Source organism: Solanum lycopersicum, chromosome 4, assembly GCF_036512215.1.
Source record: "Solanum lycopersicum chromosome 4, SLM_r2.1".
NCBI lineage: Eukaryota > Viridiplantae > Streptophyta > Magnoliopsida > Solanales > Solanaceae > Solanum > Solanum lycopersicum.
The window spans coordinates 60,084,482-60,104,493 of NC_090803.1; the positions used below are offsets into that span (position 1 = coordinate 60,084,482).

The following is a 20,012-nucleotide window of genomic DNA, read 5'->3' on the forward strand; positions in this document are numbered from 1 at the left end:
GGATCGAAAGAATACTCTTCTCATTTTAAGAAAATGATATTTAATTTAAAAATTAAAAATAATTTTTTTTGATACCGCATCTTTCAACATATTTTTAGAAAATAATTATGAAATGTATGCCTAACTACATTTCTAATATCTATTATCTTAGATTATATAATATGTTTCACAAGACTCTGTCAGCTGAGGTGACCAAAAACGTTCACCCAAATAGGACATATTAGACATTTAATTTAATCTCGGCCCTTAAATCAAACAAATAAAGTAAATCCAATGGATAAAAGTCAATATTGTAGATTATTCTTTTTGAAAAATTTATGTTACACGTTCTTACATTGGCCCATCTAAATTGAACTTCATACGCGTTCCTTGCGTGTGATAGTACGTGTTTACTTGAAAATTTAAATCAAAATATTTATTTACGTCCTAATTAATGATACTTAGCCCTCAATTTGGATATATTCCCTCTGTTTCTGTTTATTTGTTCATATTTCTTCTTTTAAATGTCCTTATTTACTTGTCCATTTTGATAAATTAAGAAAGGACAATTTTTTTTTCTATTATACACTTATTTAAATTTCTTGAAAATTTCATAGTTTTAATTCATCATCCTTATTGAAACCATATTGAATAAGGGTAAGATTGTAACTTTCCTATGTTAATTATTGTTATCTTAATATGTATGACTTTTATAAAGTGGACAACTAAATAGGAACAGAGGGAGTAAATAATTTTGAGATTCTAAAGTTGTTTCTGGATATGCATGTTATTTGAAAAAAAAAAAATTCGTGAGTAAAAAATTTCTAATATTCAAAAATTTGTCTCAATCAATTTTTAAAAATTTGAAAATATTTAAAATTTTAACTATATTTTATAATTAAATAGATGTTGAAAGATGAATTTTCCAATATTTTATTTAAAGTTTATAAGTTATAATCAGCCACTAATTTAAAGAATATTTATTTAAGTTTATAAATCAATCAAGTTTGGATTATAAATATTTTTAAAAAATTTATCTATGCGTATGAAAAGTACCATAAATGCTTATTAACCAAATCAGCTCAACTGGTGCATTTCAACTTTCGAGAACTTTTAATTTATTATTTATCTTTTTTTTTAATTTGATATATCCATCGTATCTCATTTTTTCTTTTTTAACAAAGATATAATTTTTTTTTTATGTAAAATTACAAAAGCTTTAGCAAAAATAATTCATTGAATTTCCATTTAAGTTGGTGGGTACCTTTTTGAGAATTTACAATTTTTACAATTATTGAAATTTCTCTTTCATCCTTTTTTTTTTTTTTATATATAAAAAAATAAAATAAAATTCCAACAAACCCATATACGCGGTGGAAATTGAGCAGAATATAAGGGCGTTTTCCTGCTGTTAGGGTTCCCAAAAAAATCCTCTCTCTTTGCCTTTGTAGACTTTGTCTTCTTTCTTCATAATTCATTGATTTTTTCTTAATCAATCTTTTCGTTTGCATTTGATTGTTGATAATTTGGAGATTTTAAAAGCCAATTTAAGTTTTTCATTGCTTTTCTGGGTTTGATCTCAATTTCGCGTTTTGAGATTTCAAATTTTCAATTTTGGTTTTTTTTTTGAGTGTTTCATGTGAAAAAAAGAGTAATCTAGAAATGCCAGTTACAGATTATCAAGGAGCATCTGCATCTTTCACAAATTTTGGGAGATCTCTTTTGAGTATGCGTCGAGATCAGGTGCATTCCATGGAAGCTGCTCATGAGGCGACTAGTCAAGAGATTGAACTCGAAGCTTTCCAGAAGCAAGTGGCTGAGCGTTTTAATGAATTATCTTCTGTTGATTCTGATCAATTGCTTTCGGTTCCCTGGATCCGTAAGCTGTTGGATGTGTTCCTCTGTTGCCAGGAGCAATTCAGGTCTATTTTGTTCAACAACACTGCTAATTTGAACAAACCTCCTATGGACAGATACGTCACTGAATATTTCGATAGGAGTGTGAAGGGATTGGATGTTTGTAACGCGATAAGGGATGGAATTGAGCAGATAAAGCAGTGGCAGAAGCAGTTGGAGATTGTTCTGTGTGCATTGGAAAATCAGAGGTGTGTTGGTGAAGGTCAATTTCGTCGTGCTAAGAAGGCTTTGATTGATTTTGCAATTGGTATGCTTGATGAGAAGGAGTCTAATACATCTGTGGCTCATAGAAACAGGTCATTTGGCCGAAACAATACTCAGAATGATCATAAATCTTTAGGCCATTTTAGATCATTGTCATGGAGTGTTTCTAGAAATTGGTCTGCTGCTAGGCAGCTTCAAGCAATTGGTAACAACTTAGTTGCTCCAAAAAATAACGAAATTGCTGCTACCAATGGATTAGCGTTGGCTGTTTTCACAATGAGTTATGTGTTATACTTTGTAATGTGGGCACTTGTGGCAGCAATACCATGCCAGGACCGTGGGTTGCAGACCCATTTTTATGTGACTAGGCAATTCGTTTGGGCCGTCCCAATCCTATCACTCCATGAAAGGATTTTGGAGGAATCGAAGAAGAGGGATCGTAGAAATGCTTGTGGATTGTTGAAGGAGATTCATGAGATGGAGAAATGCGCTCATCATATGAATGAATTGATCGATACGGTTCATTTTCCAATCACAGAGGAAAAAGATGGAGAAGTGAAGCTAAGAGTTCATGAACTTGGGCTTGTTTATGATGGTTTAAAGAATGGATTAGACCCTTTAGAGCGCCAGGTTAGGGAAGTATTCCATCGAATTGTTCGGAGCAGGACTGAAGGCCTCGACTCAATCGGACGAGGGAATCATGAGTGAAACAATTGTTGGGAACCCATCAATTTAGAATATGATATATAGATTTTCCCTTTTCAGTTCTTTTCTTTTTTGGACCTTTTTTAGATGAGGGAGAATGGTTAATGGTGCCAGAAAAATAAGTAGTTTAAAGAGGTGAAAATAATGTATTCTCACTTCATATTTGTAAAGAAATTTAGGGAAAAAATGGATCTTTGATTCATTTTTGGTGATAATCATCTTGTTTGGGATTGTATAATCACTTATGACTTAAGTTTGCTTTTCTAACTCTTTAGCTGGGTTTCCTTTTTCAGTTTCTTTTAGTTGTTGTTGCTTGCAATCTTGGTGTAAGAGACTCTGTATGCTTCACTTACGAGATTACATTGTTTGTCGTTATTGAATTAGAATTTAATTATTATGAAGCTTAGAAAATGAGTTTTACAGTATAAAGGAATGTCATTGACTGTTCAGTTAACATTGTAGTGATTTTCTGTCTCTGTTCATCACTTGACCATTCAGCCTCTGGAATGGTCATTTTTATATTGAGATTCATTTTATCCCAAAAAACATTGATACTTTTGGAGTTGGCTTTGTTGGTCCTTTTTTGTTCTGACATTAGAGCTGGCTTGCTGTTTTCTACATTTTCTCAAGTATCTTCCATGAAAAATTTTAAACAATTCTTCAGCATGTGATTTTGGTCAAAATTCTGGTTTCTTGTTGACTTGGACATTGTTTTTATTTATGGAACCCACGTTTGTTAATTCTCCTATGTGAATAAATGAGTCAGGTAAGACTAGCATGACTTTCTTTTCTTATTCTTTTTTTTTTTTGTCAAATGAACCCCGGTAGGGAATGCTTTAGCTCAATGCGAGAGTTTTTTATTTGAATTTAAACGAGCAATTTTTTCATATAGTAAATACTAATAAATATAATTATATATAATTCGTTATACATATATAAAAAAATCAATTGTATAATTTGTTATATATATACGAAAGAAAGCAATTGTATACAAATCAATTGTATAATTTGTATATGTATTAAACGAGAAATAGAGAAAGACAAAAAAATATTGAGCAGGAGAATATTTGTATTGTATAATTATAAATGTATAGGACGAACATATATGTATTTGGAAATGTATATACTATTTTCTCTCGCTTTATACAAACAGAAACACAATTTATACATTTTGTTTCTATTTGTATAAGCTATGGAAGCGAACAAGATCTGAGAGAGTGGCGAGAGAGATCTGGGAGAGGGGAACGAAAAAATATATGTATATATATATTTTTTTTCTCGCTTTATACAAACAGAAACACATTTTATACACTTGTGTTTGTATAAAAGTGAGAGGGAGCAAGCGAGAGAGGGAGAGTGGCGAGCGAGAGTTTGAGGGAGAGAGGTGATTGACAAACAATTTGCTATAGGTCACAACTAAATCAAAGTGTGGTTATAACATTTAATTTGATTTATTAGTTTATCATTATATAAAAATTTTCCAATTTAAATTTAGTTGGATTTCAATATAGATTTTAAACATCAGATGGAAAACCAAAAGAAAATGTATTGGGACAATTTCCGAAGTTATATACATTGACAAGGTAAAGAATTTACACTATCAATGCAGTCAAATTCAGGCATTTCAGTTCTTGGTCGTTCAACAACCTTTAGGCCGTTTGGCCATAGATTTATCAAATAATATTTGGGAAAAAATTTGGCAAATAATGTTTGTTCATCCAATTTGTCATTATTTTGACAAATATCCCAAATTTTCAAATACTAGTTTTTTTTAGTATTTGGGTCAAATCTCGGATCTTTTAAAAATTAAAATTTTATCCCAAACTTTTATCTTTTACAAAAACATTCTCTATAGTAGTTGTTTGCGTTGTATTACATAATTTTTTACGTGAACACCAAAATGGGTGATGAAATATATAGTGAATATTAAATAATGATATGATTGTTGATGAAAATGATGAAAAATTAGCTCAAGCTAACAAAATCATGTGTTTCGTCTACTTCACGATGTATGTAATGATGTTTGTTGCACTCACTCCAAATTACCACATTGCTCTAGTGTCATGAACACTATTTGTTATTGTTGTAACAAACATTCAATTGACTTGTAATACAAACTTATAGTTAGTTTTGATAGTTTTTAAAACTTACGAGTATAAATCATATTTTTTAAAAAAAGATGAAATATATTTTCCAAATCTTATGGCCAAACACATAGTGAAATTTCACCTAAATTTTTAGTTAAATAATATTTGTAAAAAATATTCAAAAATTTATGACCAAACGCTAACTTAATATGGAGTTATTAGTTTCTAAGATTCAAAAATTGTGATGTTAAGTCTATATATTTATGTGTTATATACTACTTTCTAATATAAAAATAGTGTAATTTGGGTCAAGGACAATGGGGGCTTCAAATAGGTTATTATTCTATTGTCAAGATAACAATATCAGACTTGATATACAAACTTACTTGTTCTAGTAAATCACCTTTTAATTATAAAACAAACTGTATACATTACCGTAAAATGTTTATGTCTGCGTTAAGTGTACACATATCTTACTTCTATTTCTGAGGTAGAAAGAAATTTTTTTTTAATTGATTCTCAGCTCAAGATATAATATTCTTGAAAAGAGGAAGTATGGAAGTATAAAAAACAACAAATAATAACAAAAAAAAAAACAGCTAGTAATAGAACAAAAACTTCAACAACATGATATGATAATTGAGGTACAAGTAACAAAGTGTGAAGAACAAGAAACTACATGAGCAATATTGACTACTATATAAACGATCTTTTTTTAGTAACCTTTTGTTCTAATTCGTATTCTCCACACCTTCCTACACTATAATGTATAAAACTGAAACTTTTTCCAACAAATCTTGTTAGTTTGTTAATATGATCCAAACACCAGAAACAAACAAAAGGGGCATCTTAAAAAAAAAACTTAATCAATCTCACATGTTTGATTAATTTGTCAAAGCATTGAGAACATGGTAAAAAAAATTGAACTCAACCCCTCCTACCCCCTACCCCACACCCTAAACCCCTTCTAGATTTTGATATTTTTATGGCCAGCTAATTGCTCATTTTGAGAACTGGATCATAGCTGGCATGTTTGTTAACATCATCAATAAGTTCAAAAATCAAGATTTGACATTATGCAATATAGTAGTAGCTACTACCAATTGGATAATGAGAGGCCACTAAGTGGTAAGAGATATTTGAGGCATTCTTTGAATGAATCTACAAGTCTTTTGAAGGGTGTGCTTTAATTGCCATATATAATAAATATATGTTGCATATTAGCTGGCTGAATATATATAATATTATGGCAGGCAACAAAGAAAGTGGACCTCAACATTTTTTCCAATATCTAGGACAAGTTCTATATTAATGGCTTCTATCTATAGGACAAAAATGAAGTAACTGCCAAATTATTGCTTTTTGACATTATTAAAGTTTTAACCATATTGACCTCAATGCCAGATTATGTTTCTCTTTTTTCAATCGATATTTCAGAAGCAGTCTCTTTAAATCACTAGTAGGAATAAGATTTATGCATGTTCTATCTTTTTCAGATTTAATTTTGTAAAATTATACTAAATATATTATTGTTATTTGATGTTTATTGTTTTATAACGCTTATTTGAATGATTTTTCATTCTCTTTTATTTTCTTAATTTAATAAAGAATGAGTGGAATACAAAAGTTAGTATGTGTATAAGAAAATAATTGGAAACCTAACCTTGCACGAAATACCAACGAACTAGTGCATGCATCCTAGCTCATTGTGGGATTAATTGATAACATATGTATGTGGTAGTCATCATTAAAACATTTTGTGAGAATTTGTTGGTATATTTTAAAAAACATTAAGAGTATTTTTTTTAATGTTTTGCTTTAGATATTTGTTTTTCAAAACTCACTGACTCGACTATTCTGATAAACCAATTAAGAAAGTACTTTTTTTTGTCATTTTTCAAAACTCAAATCTCTATCAAACTAAGTTTAAGCTAATCGAGAAAGAGAGTGAGGCTTCCAGCCATATTCGAAAAGTTGAGTAAAAGTTGTATGTTTGCCAAGGCAATATTAGATAAGATCCTACGAGTCCTCTTAATTTTCAAAAAATGAAAAAATTTCAACTATTTTATCTGAACGGTGAATAATTTTTATTTATTGAATTATATAATTAGATAGAAACATTATAGAAAATAACTACTAACGAAGCAGCCAAATAATTAGATGCATGAAAATGTCATGTGGACATCTCAACTGCTACTTACTAACAAGTTGCAAAATTTGGAATAAGATTGAACCATGCCATTGACATTATATTATATTATTATTTAGCTTCACGTGACATCATTGAATCCTTTATTAAATTCCAAAAGGTCTTCAATTCGTTGGCACATCCTCTATAGAAACCCCTATTATTTAGAGTATAAATTAATGTTGCCTTTGATATTGGCCAAATTATTTCTTATAAAATTCAACAAGTAGGTAATATTTTCTCATTTTTTGAGGGTTGCCTAAAAGCATTAATGTAGCTATAAGTTTTTTAGAAAAATTCTATTTTAGTAATTATTTAATGTTTTTTTACAATTTTTTTTTTGGAGTTGAGTATAGATTATATATATAGAAGAAGTTTTTTTTTTTTAATTTTTTAATTTTATGGTTTGACTTTGCACCTAATTGGTAGAATGTAAAGATTGTAACAGCACGATTCATCTTTATTATTTTGCGAGGACAGCTAATTCGATAACCATTTCATTAATTACCATTAAAATTGTACATAAGTTTCTTATCCATTAACTTCCTTTTTAAAGCAAAGAGGCTATCTGAATATTTTCCTCTTTTAATAAGAAATAATTTGTGTCATTATTATTTGAATGGATATTCACGGCAATAAAAATAATTTTTCGCGGTATTAAATATTATCAATAATAAAGAGTGTTAAAATTTTAACAACATTAGTTAAGTGATATTAAAATCAACGCCGCTAAAGATTCCAGGGACATATATAAAGAATGTTAATTGTCGCTAAAAATACATATTTAGCGGTAATTAAAAATTAATTGACGCTAATGATATTTTTTATGTAGTGATTTTCTGTTTGAACCATTAATATTGAAGTGTTTTTGTAATTATTATTTTAGTGAACTTCACATATACTAAGTACTATTAAAACATGTTAGTATAATATATTATTTTAAAATTCTTTTTGGATACACCGGATGTGATGGAAAACAAAAACAATTCTAATCAGGATTAACTGGGATAAATTATAGAGTTACCCCAAATATTATTTTTATTAATTGCTTGGTTTGTTACGTTTGTTTTAAAATGAATATGGTGTATCAAAATAGGATTAACACGCCATTTTGTCAATATTATTTGTATAAAAATAATAATCAATAATATGGGCAATGATATGATAATTCACTCAAATGAGATAAGATTAATAGAAGTATATATATACCAAACTTATAATAAATTTGAATTGTCATTTTCTATACCTACCAAAAGTATATGAGAGGCCAAAATGAGAAAAGGTCCCTCCTCTTCCAGTATGTAACCAGTTTTTATTATGCTTTAATTACCAAAAGTTGGTTTTCTCTCTCTTTTTAATTAGTACTATATATATAAAATATAAATAATAAATGATGACAGTTTTTTTCTATTATAGAAAATATTCTTGTATAAATACTTTATTATTATTCACAATTCCAAAATCACAATCTTTTCACTTTGTTCACTCATTATTTATTATAGTGATAATAAAAACACAAGATAGATCAATGAATTGAGTGTGTGTTGATTTTTGAAAATAAATTATTGTGGAATGAATTGATTATTTTTTAACTTTAAGTTGATTGAAACTAATCCTTGGAATTATTCTATTTTATACACACAATTTAAACATAGAACAAGTGAGTGATCACAATTCAGAATTAATAACATAATTAAAAATTTAATAGCGAAGCAAGAAATAGATAAATATTTTAAATTTTTAAAAGCTTAATCGAACAGACTTTGTTGTTAATCTACATCCATATTGATGGAACAAGAGCATATTAAGACTCAGTTAAATCCACCACAAACACATCACATGGATTTGGAAACCAAATGTCCAAGTCTGAGCCAACTTATAATGGATCATAACTGACTCTATAGTCTTATCATTGATTTTTTATGTAACTTTTTAAGTTGGAGACCTATCACTTCGTTCTTCAATTTATTGTATCCACAAGTTTTATTAAAAAGTTGGTGTTTGAAAATGTATGAAACATTATATTACATGTCCAATTTAGGATAAATGTGCAAGGCCAAGAGCATTATTAGTGTGTCTTTATAAGAGATTAGGCATCATATTATGCCTTTACCATTTATCGACATAATGTCAAACTCATCTCCCCACTCCCACCCACCCACTCACTCTTAAAAGCATTGAAATCATATGACTATGAAATCTAAAATTAATCACTCCAACCACCAAGAGTACAATCAGCTAGAAATTTTACGAATGGTGTTCATAAAAAAGGGAAAAAACTTTTGCTTGTGAAATTTAAACACGACTCATTCTAGGCATCTGGAACACATCAAAGGGTTCTAAAACTAATGGGCTACTGCAATCTATTATGTTAAGAGTATCTAGAATATATTATTTAATCGCTTTCATCTTTATTGTCCAAGCGCTCCTATTTCTGTTGAAAATATAATCAAATTTTGGACTCCTGATCCATGGGCCTTGGTGTGAAGGGAGTGTTAGAGTGGGTAAAAGTTTCTCATTGGTTGAGGGATGGACTGGTGGTCTCGTTATATGGACTTGAGCAAGCCTCCCCTCATGAGCTAGCTTTTGGGATTGAGTTAGCGTCAGTTGTGATATCTTCACGCAATTTCTCTAGTTGGAAACAAGAAAATAGATTTTATATAATATATAGATTCACATAAAATTCTGGATTCAACACTTGTTAGTACAACAAAAGTAGAATAATATTATTGGAAGATATTAATGGGCTAGGACCTATTCATATTTGATGGACCTTTTTAAGTTACTGACTAGTGTCAGTAGACCTATAGTATAAATAATTTGAAAAAGTGTGCGTTGTAAAACATTGATAGAAGAAGAATTTAGAATCAACCTAATGCAATACTAAACTTAAAAAGTGTTACATTGTGGAGTACAAATGAAGTCCAATGGAAGGCAATGTGCACATATTTAACAAGGCCTTTTCCTTTTTTGCTTGCCTATCCCACAAGACACGCCATACAAACCCCACTCATGAAATTACACCGATAATGTTATTATTGTAGTCAAACTTTGACAAAACTTCGAAAACAAACTTTCATGTATAACAAGTTATAATCCTTGAATCAAAGTATAATTTGTAATGAAGCAAAGTATATGTTCTTTTACTCTCATGTTTATGTTAGGCATATGCATTTGCATTGTTCTGGACTTGAAAAAAAACAAACTTTATTTCATCTAGCATAATCAAAGTTCTTGTAGCGAAAAACCGCGAAAAATGGAAATGGAAATGGGTCTCAAACTAACAAGAGTTGCTAATGAATCCTCTTCTACTGAATTTCAATTTGCAAAAGACAGAGCTGGCCCTCTTTTCCAGTCTACAGAAACAGACACAATGTTCATCCTTACTGTCCATTTGAAAGGTAAAATTTTTCTCTTCATCATCATACACACAGTAATTTTTTTCATTTTCATGTTCATTTGTACTTACTTCTAATATGTATAAACTCTGTATATAGGTTATATACAAGAAAATATTAAGGTTGATATTAATGAAGAAGGGACTATTATTGCGATAAGGGGTGAAAAATCGGTTCAAGAAACGGTGATGGTAGGGTGGAAATTGATCAAAAAAGATGTAGAAGTTAGAAAATTTAGTAAGGCTTTCAAGATTCCAGATGGGGTTATCTTGGATGAAATTAAGGCTAGATTTGATGATGAAATATCCATATTGACAATTAAAATGCCAAAGAAAGTAAAAGGGATTCTTGGAATTGAATTTGTTGAAGTGAAGGAACATGAGGAATTGCCAATTGTAGCTAACAAAATTTCTAAAAAAGTCACATTTAAAGAAGATATGGATAAGCCAAAAGCAGAGGAAAATCAAGGAAAACCACGTGAAGTAGTCCAAAAACATGTTGTTAAGGATGAAATGATGCCAAATGAAGACTCAAAACATGTTGTTAAGGATGAAATAATGCCAAATGAAGACTCAAAACATGTTGTTAAGGATGAAATGATGTCAAATGAAGACTCAAAACATGTTATTAAGGATGAAACAATGCCAAATGTAGACTCAAACATCCAGAACAACGATACGATTGATGAAACAAGAGAGGCTCGAGGGGATTTTGTAGGTCATGATAAACCTGAATCATCGAATTCGAGGGATGAACATAAAGATGATCAAGCTAGTGTAACATCAAGGAAAAGGGAAGATGACAATGTGCCTAAGAAGAGCTCAAAAATTTGTGTGCCTATTGTTGCAGGATCAGCCTTAATATTATCTCTTTTTGTGTTTGTAATTCATCTCATAAGAACTAAGAATCAATCTGTGAAAAGAAAAGGTTAAAAGGCTAACAACATAGTATGAATGTTGTTATTTTCTAAAACCTTTTTCTTTTACTTCTTTCATTTGATCGTAAAAAAAGAGAGTTTGGTGATTACTAGGTTCAATTTGTTGTGTTGTGAGTTTGTAATTGAGCCTATAAAAGCATAACATTGTTATGGGCACTTTGTATCACTTTTCTTTAAGGTGCGGTGGTGGTGTGATTATGGTTGTTTGGTCGCTAGATAAGAAATAAGTTATTTATATGTTAATTTTCGTATAACTTCTACGTCGTTTGATAGGTAGATAGAAAATGAGTTATTTATATATAAAACTAATATGTTGTTCGGTTGGTGGTTTGATTATGGTTGTTTGGTAGCTAGATATGAAATAAGTTATTTATATGTTAATTTTCGTATAACTTCTACGTCGTTTGATAGGTAGATAGAAAATGAGTTATTCATATATAAAACTAATATGATGTTCGGTTGACAATTTTAAAACCCGCATAACTAATATATGTGTAAATTATGAGAAAATCTATGTGTTATTTTATATGAGATAGCAGATGGAATAACTAATATCTGCATAGAATAATAATACATAGATTCACTCATAACTAATTGATTTTTGTATAACTCAAATCAGCTACCTAACAACCTTTTCTAGCCTGCCTTGCAAATTGCAATTCTATTTACATATCTCCTTAGCTCCCTACAATGTGCTTATTAAATGAAGGTGAACAGATGCCATCATAGCTTTTAGTTTTGGGCTTTATACATTAAAACCTGAATTGTTGGAACATCTGGTCTTGGGCTTTTAGCTCACTACAAGGATGCTAGCAACCCTGAATCTTCAAACATGTTCTTATTAGGCCTTACTAATACCAATGTTTTAAAGGCGTTCTTTTAAGTGTCGAAGAGTTACACATCAGATGAAAATTAAAAGAGATGAATGAGTTAGTTTTTCGAGTTAAATTATGTTCAAGATTAGACTTCGACAAGTGCCTTCTCATGAGCTAACTTTTAAAATTAAGTTAGAGACTCAAAATCTATTTTTTTTTTTGCACTATGCGAGTTTTGAGATGAGCTTCAAGGCTAGGCACAACGGAAACGCACCAAGAGGTATTAGTACACGAGTCCCATCCAAAATGGCAAATAATTTGAATATAATTGATTTTAATAATTACGATAAATAATTTAAGACGAAGGAAGGTGCCAAAACTAAACTAATGTCAAAGTAGGATCAAAGGATAGCAACATTAGAGATGATAATCAGCCCCTTTTAATGCTACTTAAGATTCAAAACTACATCCCAAACAGTGGAATCTCTCTTTTTTACATTCCAAACTTTTCTCTTTCTCCTTTTTGCATTGTCTAAAGCATCATTAAGAAAATTGCAAAGCACACACTTCTTTGAATTGCTGAAAACCCCACAACCTGCATTTCCAAATTTCAAAATAACAATTAAATTAATTAATTAATTAATTAAACTTGAAAACATCAATGAGGAATATAATTAGAACTAATAATGAATCTAATCAGTACCACCACCATCAGTCTCCTTTTGTCCCTTTTGTTCTTTTCTTTTTTCATTCACTTTTTAGGTCATTTTAAATTAAATTCCCCTCTTCCTTTTTCTTCTTTTTTGTCATCTTTTTCTATTTTCTTTTTTTGGGTTAGTTCTTGAAATTTCAGAAATCCTAAAAAAAATTAAAAAATCTTTAAGTTAGATTAGTTTGAAACTCTTTTTTGTGTGTGGTTTACATTTTACACTACACCAAAACCTACATTTAGACCCATCAACTTAATTATCACTAAATATATATTTTTAATAACAATTTAGTACCTACTAAAATTTATTATAATTTAAATAAAAGAACAAAAAGATAAAAATAGAAAAATAAAAAAAGAATATAGACTAACCAAAAAAAAGGAAAAAAAACATAAAAAGGAATCAGTAGTAGTGTTACTTAACAATAATCCTTATAAATAAAACTTAAAAAAAGTAATATATGAAAAAACAGTAGTTAGCAGTCAACCAGTAGCAATTACTGGAATTATTTCTCTCTTTTTTAAAGAGAATTATTTATACGTTAATATGTTATTTCTAAAATTTCATTCTCCGTTCTTCTCCTCTTGATCGAGTAATTTCATTTTTATTTCTAGCTTCTTCTTTTTTTGGATATGCCAATCTCCGAAGGCTTTTTTTTCTATAAACAAAATATTGAATTACTGACCGAAGAAAATCGTTTAAATGTATGAGGTATTTTTTCTTTTAATATTTTTTTAAAAAAAAGACTGAAAAAAGTCTAAAATTTCCCCTTTAAAAAGTATATTATATGGACCGCAAAAATCAAAATAAGCACTTTCGTCCCTAAAAAGAAAATCCTAAACCAACTTTTACCACTATTCCGTTTGCTTTCTAATAACCTTTTTCTTTTTAGACATTATCACTCACTATTATATGCATATATATACCTTTAACTAAATTCTTGATGTATCAAATTATTCAGGATAAATTAAATTTCTTTACACTTTTTTATTATGTGCCCAAAAAAATCATATTTTTATAATTAAAAATATTTTAATTTAAATTTTTTTTATAATAGTGTACCGAATCAAATACGGAAAAGTGATATAAATTTGACGAATTACCTGGTGATTAGAACCGGAAGTTGGCAAAGGGCGGATAGTGGCAGAGTCAACTTCACCAGTTGGCAAAGGAACCGCCGGATTACTGTTAATAAACGGAATTTCATCTCCTTTTTCCGGCACCGTTGGCCCATTTGCCGGTAACAGAGCAATCGGTGAAGGGCTAGGGGAAGTGGCTTCTCGGGGCTGAAACGGCCATGGGTATGCCGGAGAAGATGACACAACGCCGCCGGATATCACCGGTGGAGCTCCCACCGGTGGCTTTTCCGGCGAGTAGGCAGGACTTGCTGCCGGAGTTGGAAGAGATACCTTAATTGCTAGTTTTTGGCCTTGTAAACATGCTGCATTTGACCCATTGTTGAATGAGAAGTAAAAAATACCCTGCCTTGATGGATGCCACTGCAAATCAATTCATCAGGAAAAAAAAATTAAAAAGGCAGATTTTTGAACACCCTTTTGAATTCTATCCCTGAATCTTGCAAATATTTGAAGAAATTGAAAGCATGTATTTGAAACTTTGGGTAAAAACTAGCCCTTGAATCTTGAAATTATGAAGAAATTGAAAGAACTCCCTAACATCATTTTCAATTTCAAATTTTAAGTTGGATATGTTCAACAAGTTAGTGGCATTTTAAATAAGCTTTGTTTATAAAAATATTTTCAAAGTTCTAAAAAATTTACTTCTGTCGCATGTTCAAACACAACTTCAAATTTCAAACTTAAAACTTCAAAAACTCGAATTTTCAAATTTCGAGCCAAAAAGGAGCAATAGAAAGTTAAAAGAGGAACTTACAGTATAAGACTTGGAATCAGATTTAGTAAGAAGTGTAGCTTGAGTGAAATTGCAGGCATTGAAGGCATTCTGATTCTTGAAAATGTACACATTATACTCATACTTATGCTGAAAAACTGAAGAAAAAATATTTGGTCAAATAAAAAAAGTAACAAAAACAGGAAATGGTTCATAATACAAAGAAAACTAGTACTACGCTTACTAATGGAATCATCAATGTGGACAATTGGATTTTTCCATAGTGAAACTCCATCAACTACTACAGTTGTACTTTGAGAAAGTTGAAAGATTAGACTTCCAAGAATGAAGAAAAACACACAAAACATAGAGACATTTCCCATACTGAAAATTGGTGCTAAATTCAAAGGGGAGAGCAAATAAAGAAAAAAAGTAACAAATAATGTAAGCTTTAGTAGCTTTTTAATGGATGAAAAAAGAGAGTACATACAACACAAAGAAAGAGGAGAAAATAGAGAGGTGTCAGTGTGTTAAGCTTTTCACGGGAATTGTTTTGAATTTGTGTACTCCTAATGAAAATGTGTTGCCACAACAATTTCATATTATACTTGGTTTACATTATTAAAAATTGGAAAAATATACGAGTAGCTCCTTAACCTATGTCCAAAATTTTAGAAATATTTATACTATATTCAGGATTTACTATTCTCAGAATTTATTTTATATATAATTTTCTATTCCTTTTCGACTTACGTGGCATTATCTTGTGAGTTCAATGTATGTTGACATTTTTTTTTCAAGTTAGTGTCACGTAGGACGAAAAGAAATATAAAATTATTTATAGAATAAGTTGAAGAGTAATAGGACATTAGTATAGTATAAGTGTGTCTCTTGGAATTCGGGCATAGATTGTGGGTATACTTATGCAATTTCCCTTGAAAATATTTATCCTAAATTATTTATTACTTTACAAGGTTAACAATAAAATGAATTGAATTTCTTGCATTGTACTCCTAAAATTAATTCTTTTTAAAGTATTATAAAATTATTTTTTAAAAAAAACTTCTGTTAAAGTTTACCTTCTCCGACGACAGCTAGTTCAATGGTTTCTAAGCTAGACGGCGATGATACCTAGAGATGTGAAAATAAGTTAAAGCATAAAGTCATAACATGTTTAAAATAAAAAGGAAGTATACATGTCTCTTCCTCGCGAATATTCTCCCAAGGGGAAAACTCGATTTGTTGCTTGAACAATCCTTTCTGGACTTAAACAAGCATCCGGGGGTGGATTTGTCGAATTTGCTATGTTGATGTTGATTTTCTTCAATCTCAGGCAGTCCATTTTTAATCGTTGACGTGAAAACTATTATGTTATTTCTTTTAGTATGTGTTGATGAAATTGTAATCATTGGAAATGACATTCAAAAAGTTCTCTATATCGAGAGATTTTAAATTTCGTAAGTAACTTAATGGTCGTGTTTTAGAGCCTCAAATCAGAGAATGAAATAGAATTCCTTTATCACATCACACATGTAGATCTTTACTTTGATAAATCAGAGGATCCTCCTTTCAACAAATTCTTAAATATTAGGATAATACCAATAAAAGAAAAGGTAGACAAATAAAATGGAATAAATAATATTGATTACTGTTTCTAGTACTACTACTAAGAGTTCAAAACACATTTGAATTATAATTTTTTCATGAATTTCACACTTTAACTATTAATTATTTTTATTTTCTTTTTAAATTATCACCATCGACGTAAAAACACCAATTGAAGTGGATTAGATCAAACTATCAATTATTTTTTTTTTATTCAAACTATCGTCATCTACTCAACCGAGTACGTTTTAAACAGTGTTTTAAAAAACGTCTTTGGGGCGAGTCTCGGGTTGAGGCGCACAAAAACGCTCTGGGCAGTAAATTGAAAACGTAGATCCATAAGGCGTAAGTCCTAAAATTTGAGGCGTAAGCCCTGAACATAAAAACGTAAGTCAAGATGTAAAAACATACGCGCGGACATTTTTATTTTTTAATTTTTTTTTCTTTAAATCATATTTTTATTATTGGTTTAATGATATTTCTCAAAAAATAATTACAATACTTTTTTCTTCATTATTGATTATTAATACTTATCTCAAATAAAAATCATAAATCTTTAAAAGGTTTGCTTTTGCTTATTTTATGAGTAATTAAACTATAAATTTGAATATACATGAGACTACACCGTGTATATCTATGGGACTTATGCCTCGTATCTCGAAACTTACCTTCGCCTATAAAACGCCTCGGCTCATACCCCGACCTTTTAAAATACTGATTTTAAATATATAAATTATAATAGTTGAAATTGAAAAATAACTTGTGATAATTCAAAGTGCACAAGAAAAACAATTAATGACTGAAGAAAAGAAGAGTAATTGTTCAAATTTTTATATATATATTTTTTACCATTATCTCTACTGTTATTAGACTAACAAATAGTATATTTTTTTCTTTTAATGTTTTTACAGTAAAAGTTGTAATGATTTTGTCTGCGGAAAATAAATAATTTAACAAACGGAAAGATTCTTTATTTTAAGTAAAAAAGTGTAACATGGGATTATGATGATTTTGGGTTAGATTGGTGATGAGTGATAAGTGATGATGGGCTTTATTATTTCAAAATGATTAGTTTTTTGTGATCATGAATTTATTACACTATTATAGGGCTCTTGGGGAACCCAATTTTCATTTGTTTAAGACTTTTGAGTACAATCTTTTAAATTTATGATAATTATTTGAGTCTTTGCTCGTACAATTCTAGGTTTATTTTATCTTTTACAAGGTTATGGGTTGTCACATGTTAATGCTTTGAAGCAATTGCTTATTACAACTTTTGTGTAGTATTTTCTTCGTTTCGTATTACTTGATTATCTGATTATAAAAGTATTTTGCTTCTTTATAATTTGAATTTGTAATCTTATTTTAAAATTGTAAACAAAGAATGTTCATCGTTTGAGTAATTTCCTCTCGTGTAATTTATACTTTCTTTGTCTCAATTTATATAACTTATTTTTCTTGTTAATCAATTCAAAAAAGAACGACACAACTATTTTATCCTTGATGAATAAATTTTATATTTACACAACTAGAAGTTTTAAAAATTCTTCTTCATTTATTTGTTAAGTTTCGTTTTGTTTCGTATTACTTGATTATCTTATTGTAAAACAGTTTTGCTTCTTTTATAATTTGAATTCGTAATCTTCATTTTAAAATTGTAAATAAAGGATGTCTATCGTTTGAGTAACTTCCTCTCGTCTAAGTTATACTTTTTTTATCCCAATTTATATGACGTACTTTTCTTGTTAATCAATCTAAAAGAAAATGACACAACCAATTTATCCTTAATGAATAAACTTACAGTTTCACAACCATAAGTTTCAAAAAAAAAAAAATTCTTTCTTAAACTTCATATCAGGTCAAACTGTATTATATAAAATGAAACGAAGGAAATTGTATACAAAGATAATTAAACCAAAATTATTTCAATATTGAATTAGCTAGGTCAAAAAAAAAAAATAGGTCAAACGTACGTAACTCTAGAGCACAGTGAAAAAGTAGTATAAAGATATGTATATGACTGGATTTTATTATAAGGGTCCAGAAAAGAAATCCAAGGCTCTATCTGCCACAGGCATGAGACACTAGTACTGCTTCTAAAACACTTAGCTAGTTTCTAGTAATGTCCACTAATCATATATTATATTTTTAACTTTGTTTTTTACTAGTATATAATCACTAAAAAGCTTTTAGATATTAACAAAGAAACAAAGGGGGTGTGATTTTTGTGGACCTAAAACATTAAAAGTATAAAAAGTCAATTAAGTGTATACCAAGACAAATAACTACAAGACAAAAACATGTACACCTTTTGAACTCTACAATTTCTTTTTTGCAGAAACAGAAGCTGTTTGGTTTAATGGAGGAAGATAAGTGAGGCACGATATGGGCTTCATCTTTTTTTTAATTAAATTTTGTTGTAATTTATTAAAGGGAACATAGATATTAGGCTTTATAAATGGATTGACAGCTCCTTAAATAATTTAACGATAAAGTTCATTTAGACGTTTAAATTATGTATTTGAATACATGATAAATGTTTCAATTAGTATTTCCAACATAATATTTTAAAAGTTTCTCCATGTATTCTCAAACACTCATTACGTTAATAAGTTAGCCTCTCTTAAAATATGTTATCTTTTTTAGGTTATACATATTTTGCAGAACAAGTGTAAAACCTCAAAGACACATGTTCAAATGGATTGTTGATGTGTACAATAACATTTTTCATATTTTTAAACTTATTTACGTAATGTCAATTAAGAAAACCAAAAACTTTTCAAGATATGAGCTAAAATTAAAATGTTTCATTAGAATATCTTCTAATTTAAATATTTAAATAAAATTTATCACACAAATTAGGGGTTTCAGATAAATATAGGGAACAAATTAAAGACAGGAACAGGGAAGTAAGAGATTACGCATGCAATTTAAGATTTGTCACACTGCACACATGACTTGTCCTATATTCTTTGGTGTATATGTTTTTGGTTTTTGGTTATAATAAAGTCCTTGTCTTGAGGGCGTGATGCATTAAATCAAGTGTATATGTGCTAGTACATATGGGTTCTAAGAGGTTATTGATATATTTAATATATTTTATGAATAAATTTATATATTTGATATCAAATTTAGGATGTATTTAATATATTTATGCATAAGTAAAAAAAGATGAATATAGAGATATAGTTATCCAGATACATTTTTTAATATATAATATATATGTATATTTGATGTAGTTCGGTAGCAGAACAAGAAGAGAAGTAGAAAAAGAGGGAGAGAGTTATTGTGTGAATAAAATATGAAAAACTGCAACTAATAAATAACAATCGTAAGTTTGAGAAAGGAGAGGGGAAGGAGCGAGAAATTGTGCAATCATTTTATAGTATAAAGGAATTCATAAGTAAGTATATATGACGGAGATGTTTGTCAACTTAAATAGTCTTTTTTAAAATAAAATAAACAAGTTCTTAACCCGCCCGAACATAAAGAATTTGAATGTATTATGATTTTATGGCCTGATTTGAAACTTATTTATGAAAGGGTAAATAACACAAATCTCACTAGTTTAGAATCTAATTACGTCTCTTTTCGTGAGTTTGCAATATTATCAATC

The 20,012-nt window shown here is 29.4% G+C and overlaps 3 protein-coding genes across 3 annotated transcripts; 2 read left to right on the top strand and 1 right to left on the bottom strand.

The window, feature by feature from the left end:
- The first annotated feature begins 1,073 nt into the window (after nt 1–1,073).
- LOC101243886 (protein BYPASS1-LIKE) lies at nt 1,074–3,072 on the top strand. Its single transcript, XM_004237746.5, has one exon. It carries the CDS (start codon nt 1,642–1,644, stop codon nt 2,806–2,808), a length of 1,167 nt encoding a protein of 388 aa, XP_004237794.1. The 5' UTR covers nt 1,074–1,641; the 3' UTR covers nt 2,809–3,072.
- A 7,128-nt stretch (nt 3,073–10,200) lies between these two features.
- Nucleotides 10,201–11,658, top strand: LOC101244182 (uncharacterized). The gene is made up of 2 exons (XM_004237747.5): nt 10,201–10,481; nt 10,578–11,658. The coding sequence occupies exons 1-2, from the start codon at nt 10,337–10,339 to the stop codon at nt 11,408–11,410; spliced, it is 978 nt and encodes a 325-aa protein (XP_004237795.1). The 5' UTR covers nt 10,201–10,336; the 3' UTR covers nt 11,411–11,658.
- An 876-nt stretch (nt 11,659–12,534) lies between these two features.
- LOC101252389 (uncharacterized) lies at nt 12,535–15,359 on the bottom strand. Its single transcript, XM_004238440.5, has 4 exons — nt 15,036–15,359; nt 14,834–14,949; nt 14,044–14,439; nt 12,535–12,825 (listed from the first exon to the last, which is right to left on the bottom strand). The coding sequence occupies exons 1-4, from the start codon at nt 15,277–15,279 to the stop codon at nt 12,763–12,765; spliced, it is 819 nt and encodes a 272-aa protein (XP_004238488.1). The 5' UTR covers nt 15,280–15,359; the 3' UTR covers nt 12,535–12,762.
- Between the last annotated feature and the right edge of the window lie 4,653 nt (nt 15,360–20,012).

Excerpts from the sequence above, each read along its gene's own strand:
- LOC101243886 (XM_004237746.5), top strand. The coding sequence starts at position 1,642 with ATGCCAGTTACAGATTATCAAGGAGCATCTGCATCTTTCACAAATTTT.
- LOC101244182 (XM_004237747.5), top strand. The coding sequence starts at position 10,337 with ATGGAAATGGAAATGGGTCTCAAACTAACAAGAGTTGCTAATGAATCC. Across the intron at positions 10,482-10,577 it reads CCTTACTGTCCATTTGAAAG|GTTATATACAAGAAAATATT; the intron begins GTAAAATTTTTC and ends CTCTGTATATAG.
- LOC101252389 (XM_004238440.5), bottom strand. The coding sequence starts at position 15,279 with ATGTACTCTCTTTTTTCATCCATTAAAAAGCTACTAAAGCTTACATTA. Across the intron at positions 14,950-15,035 it reads CCACATTGATGATTCCATTA|TTTTTCAGCATAAGTATGAG; the intron begins GTAAGCGTAGTA and ends TTTTTTCTTCAG. Across the intron at positions 12,826-14,043 it reads CTTCCGGTTCTAATCACCAG|GTTGTGGGGTTTTCAGCAAT; the intron begins GTAATTCGTCAA and ends TTGGAAATGCAG.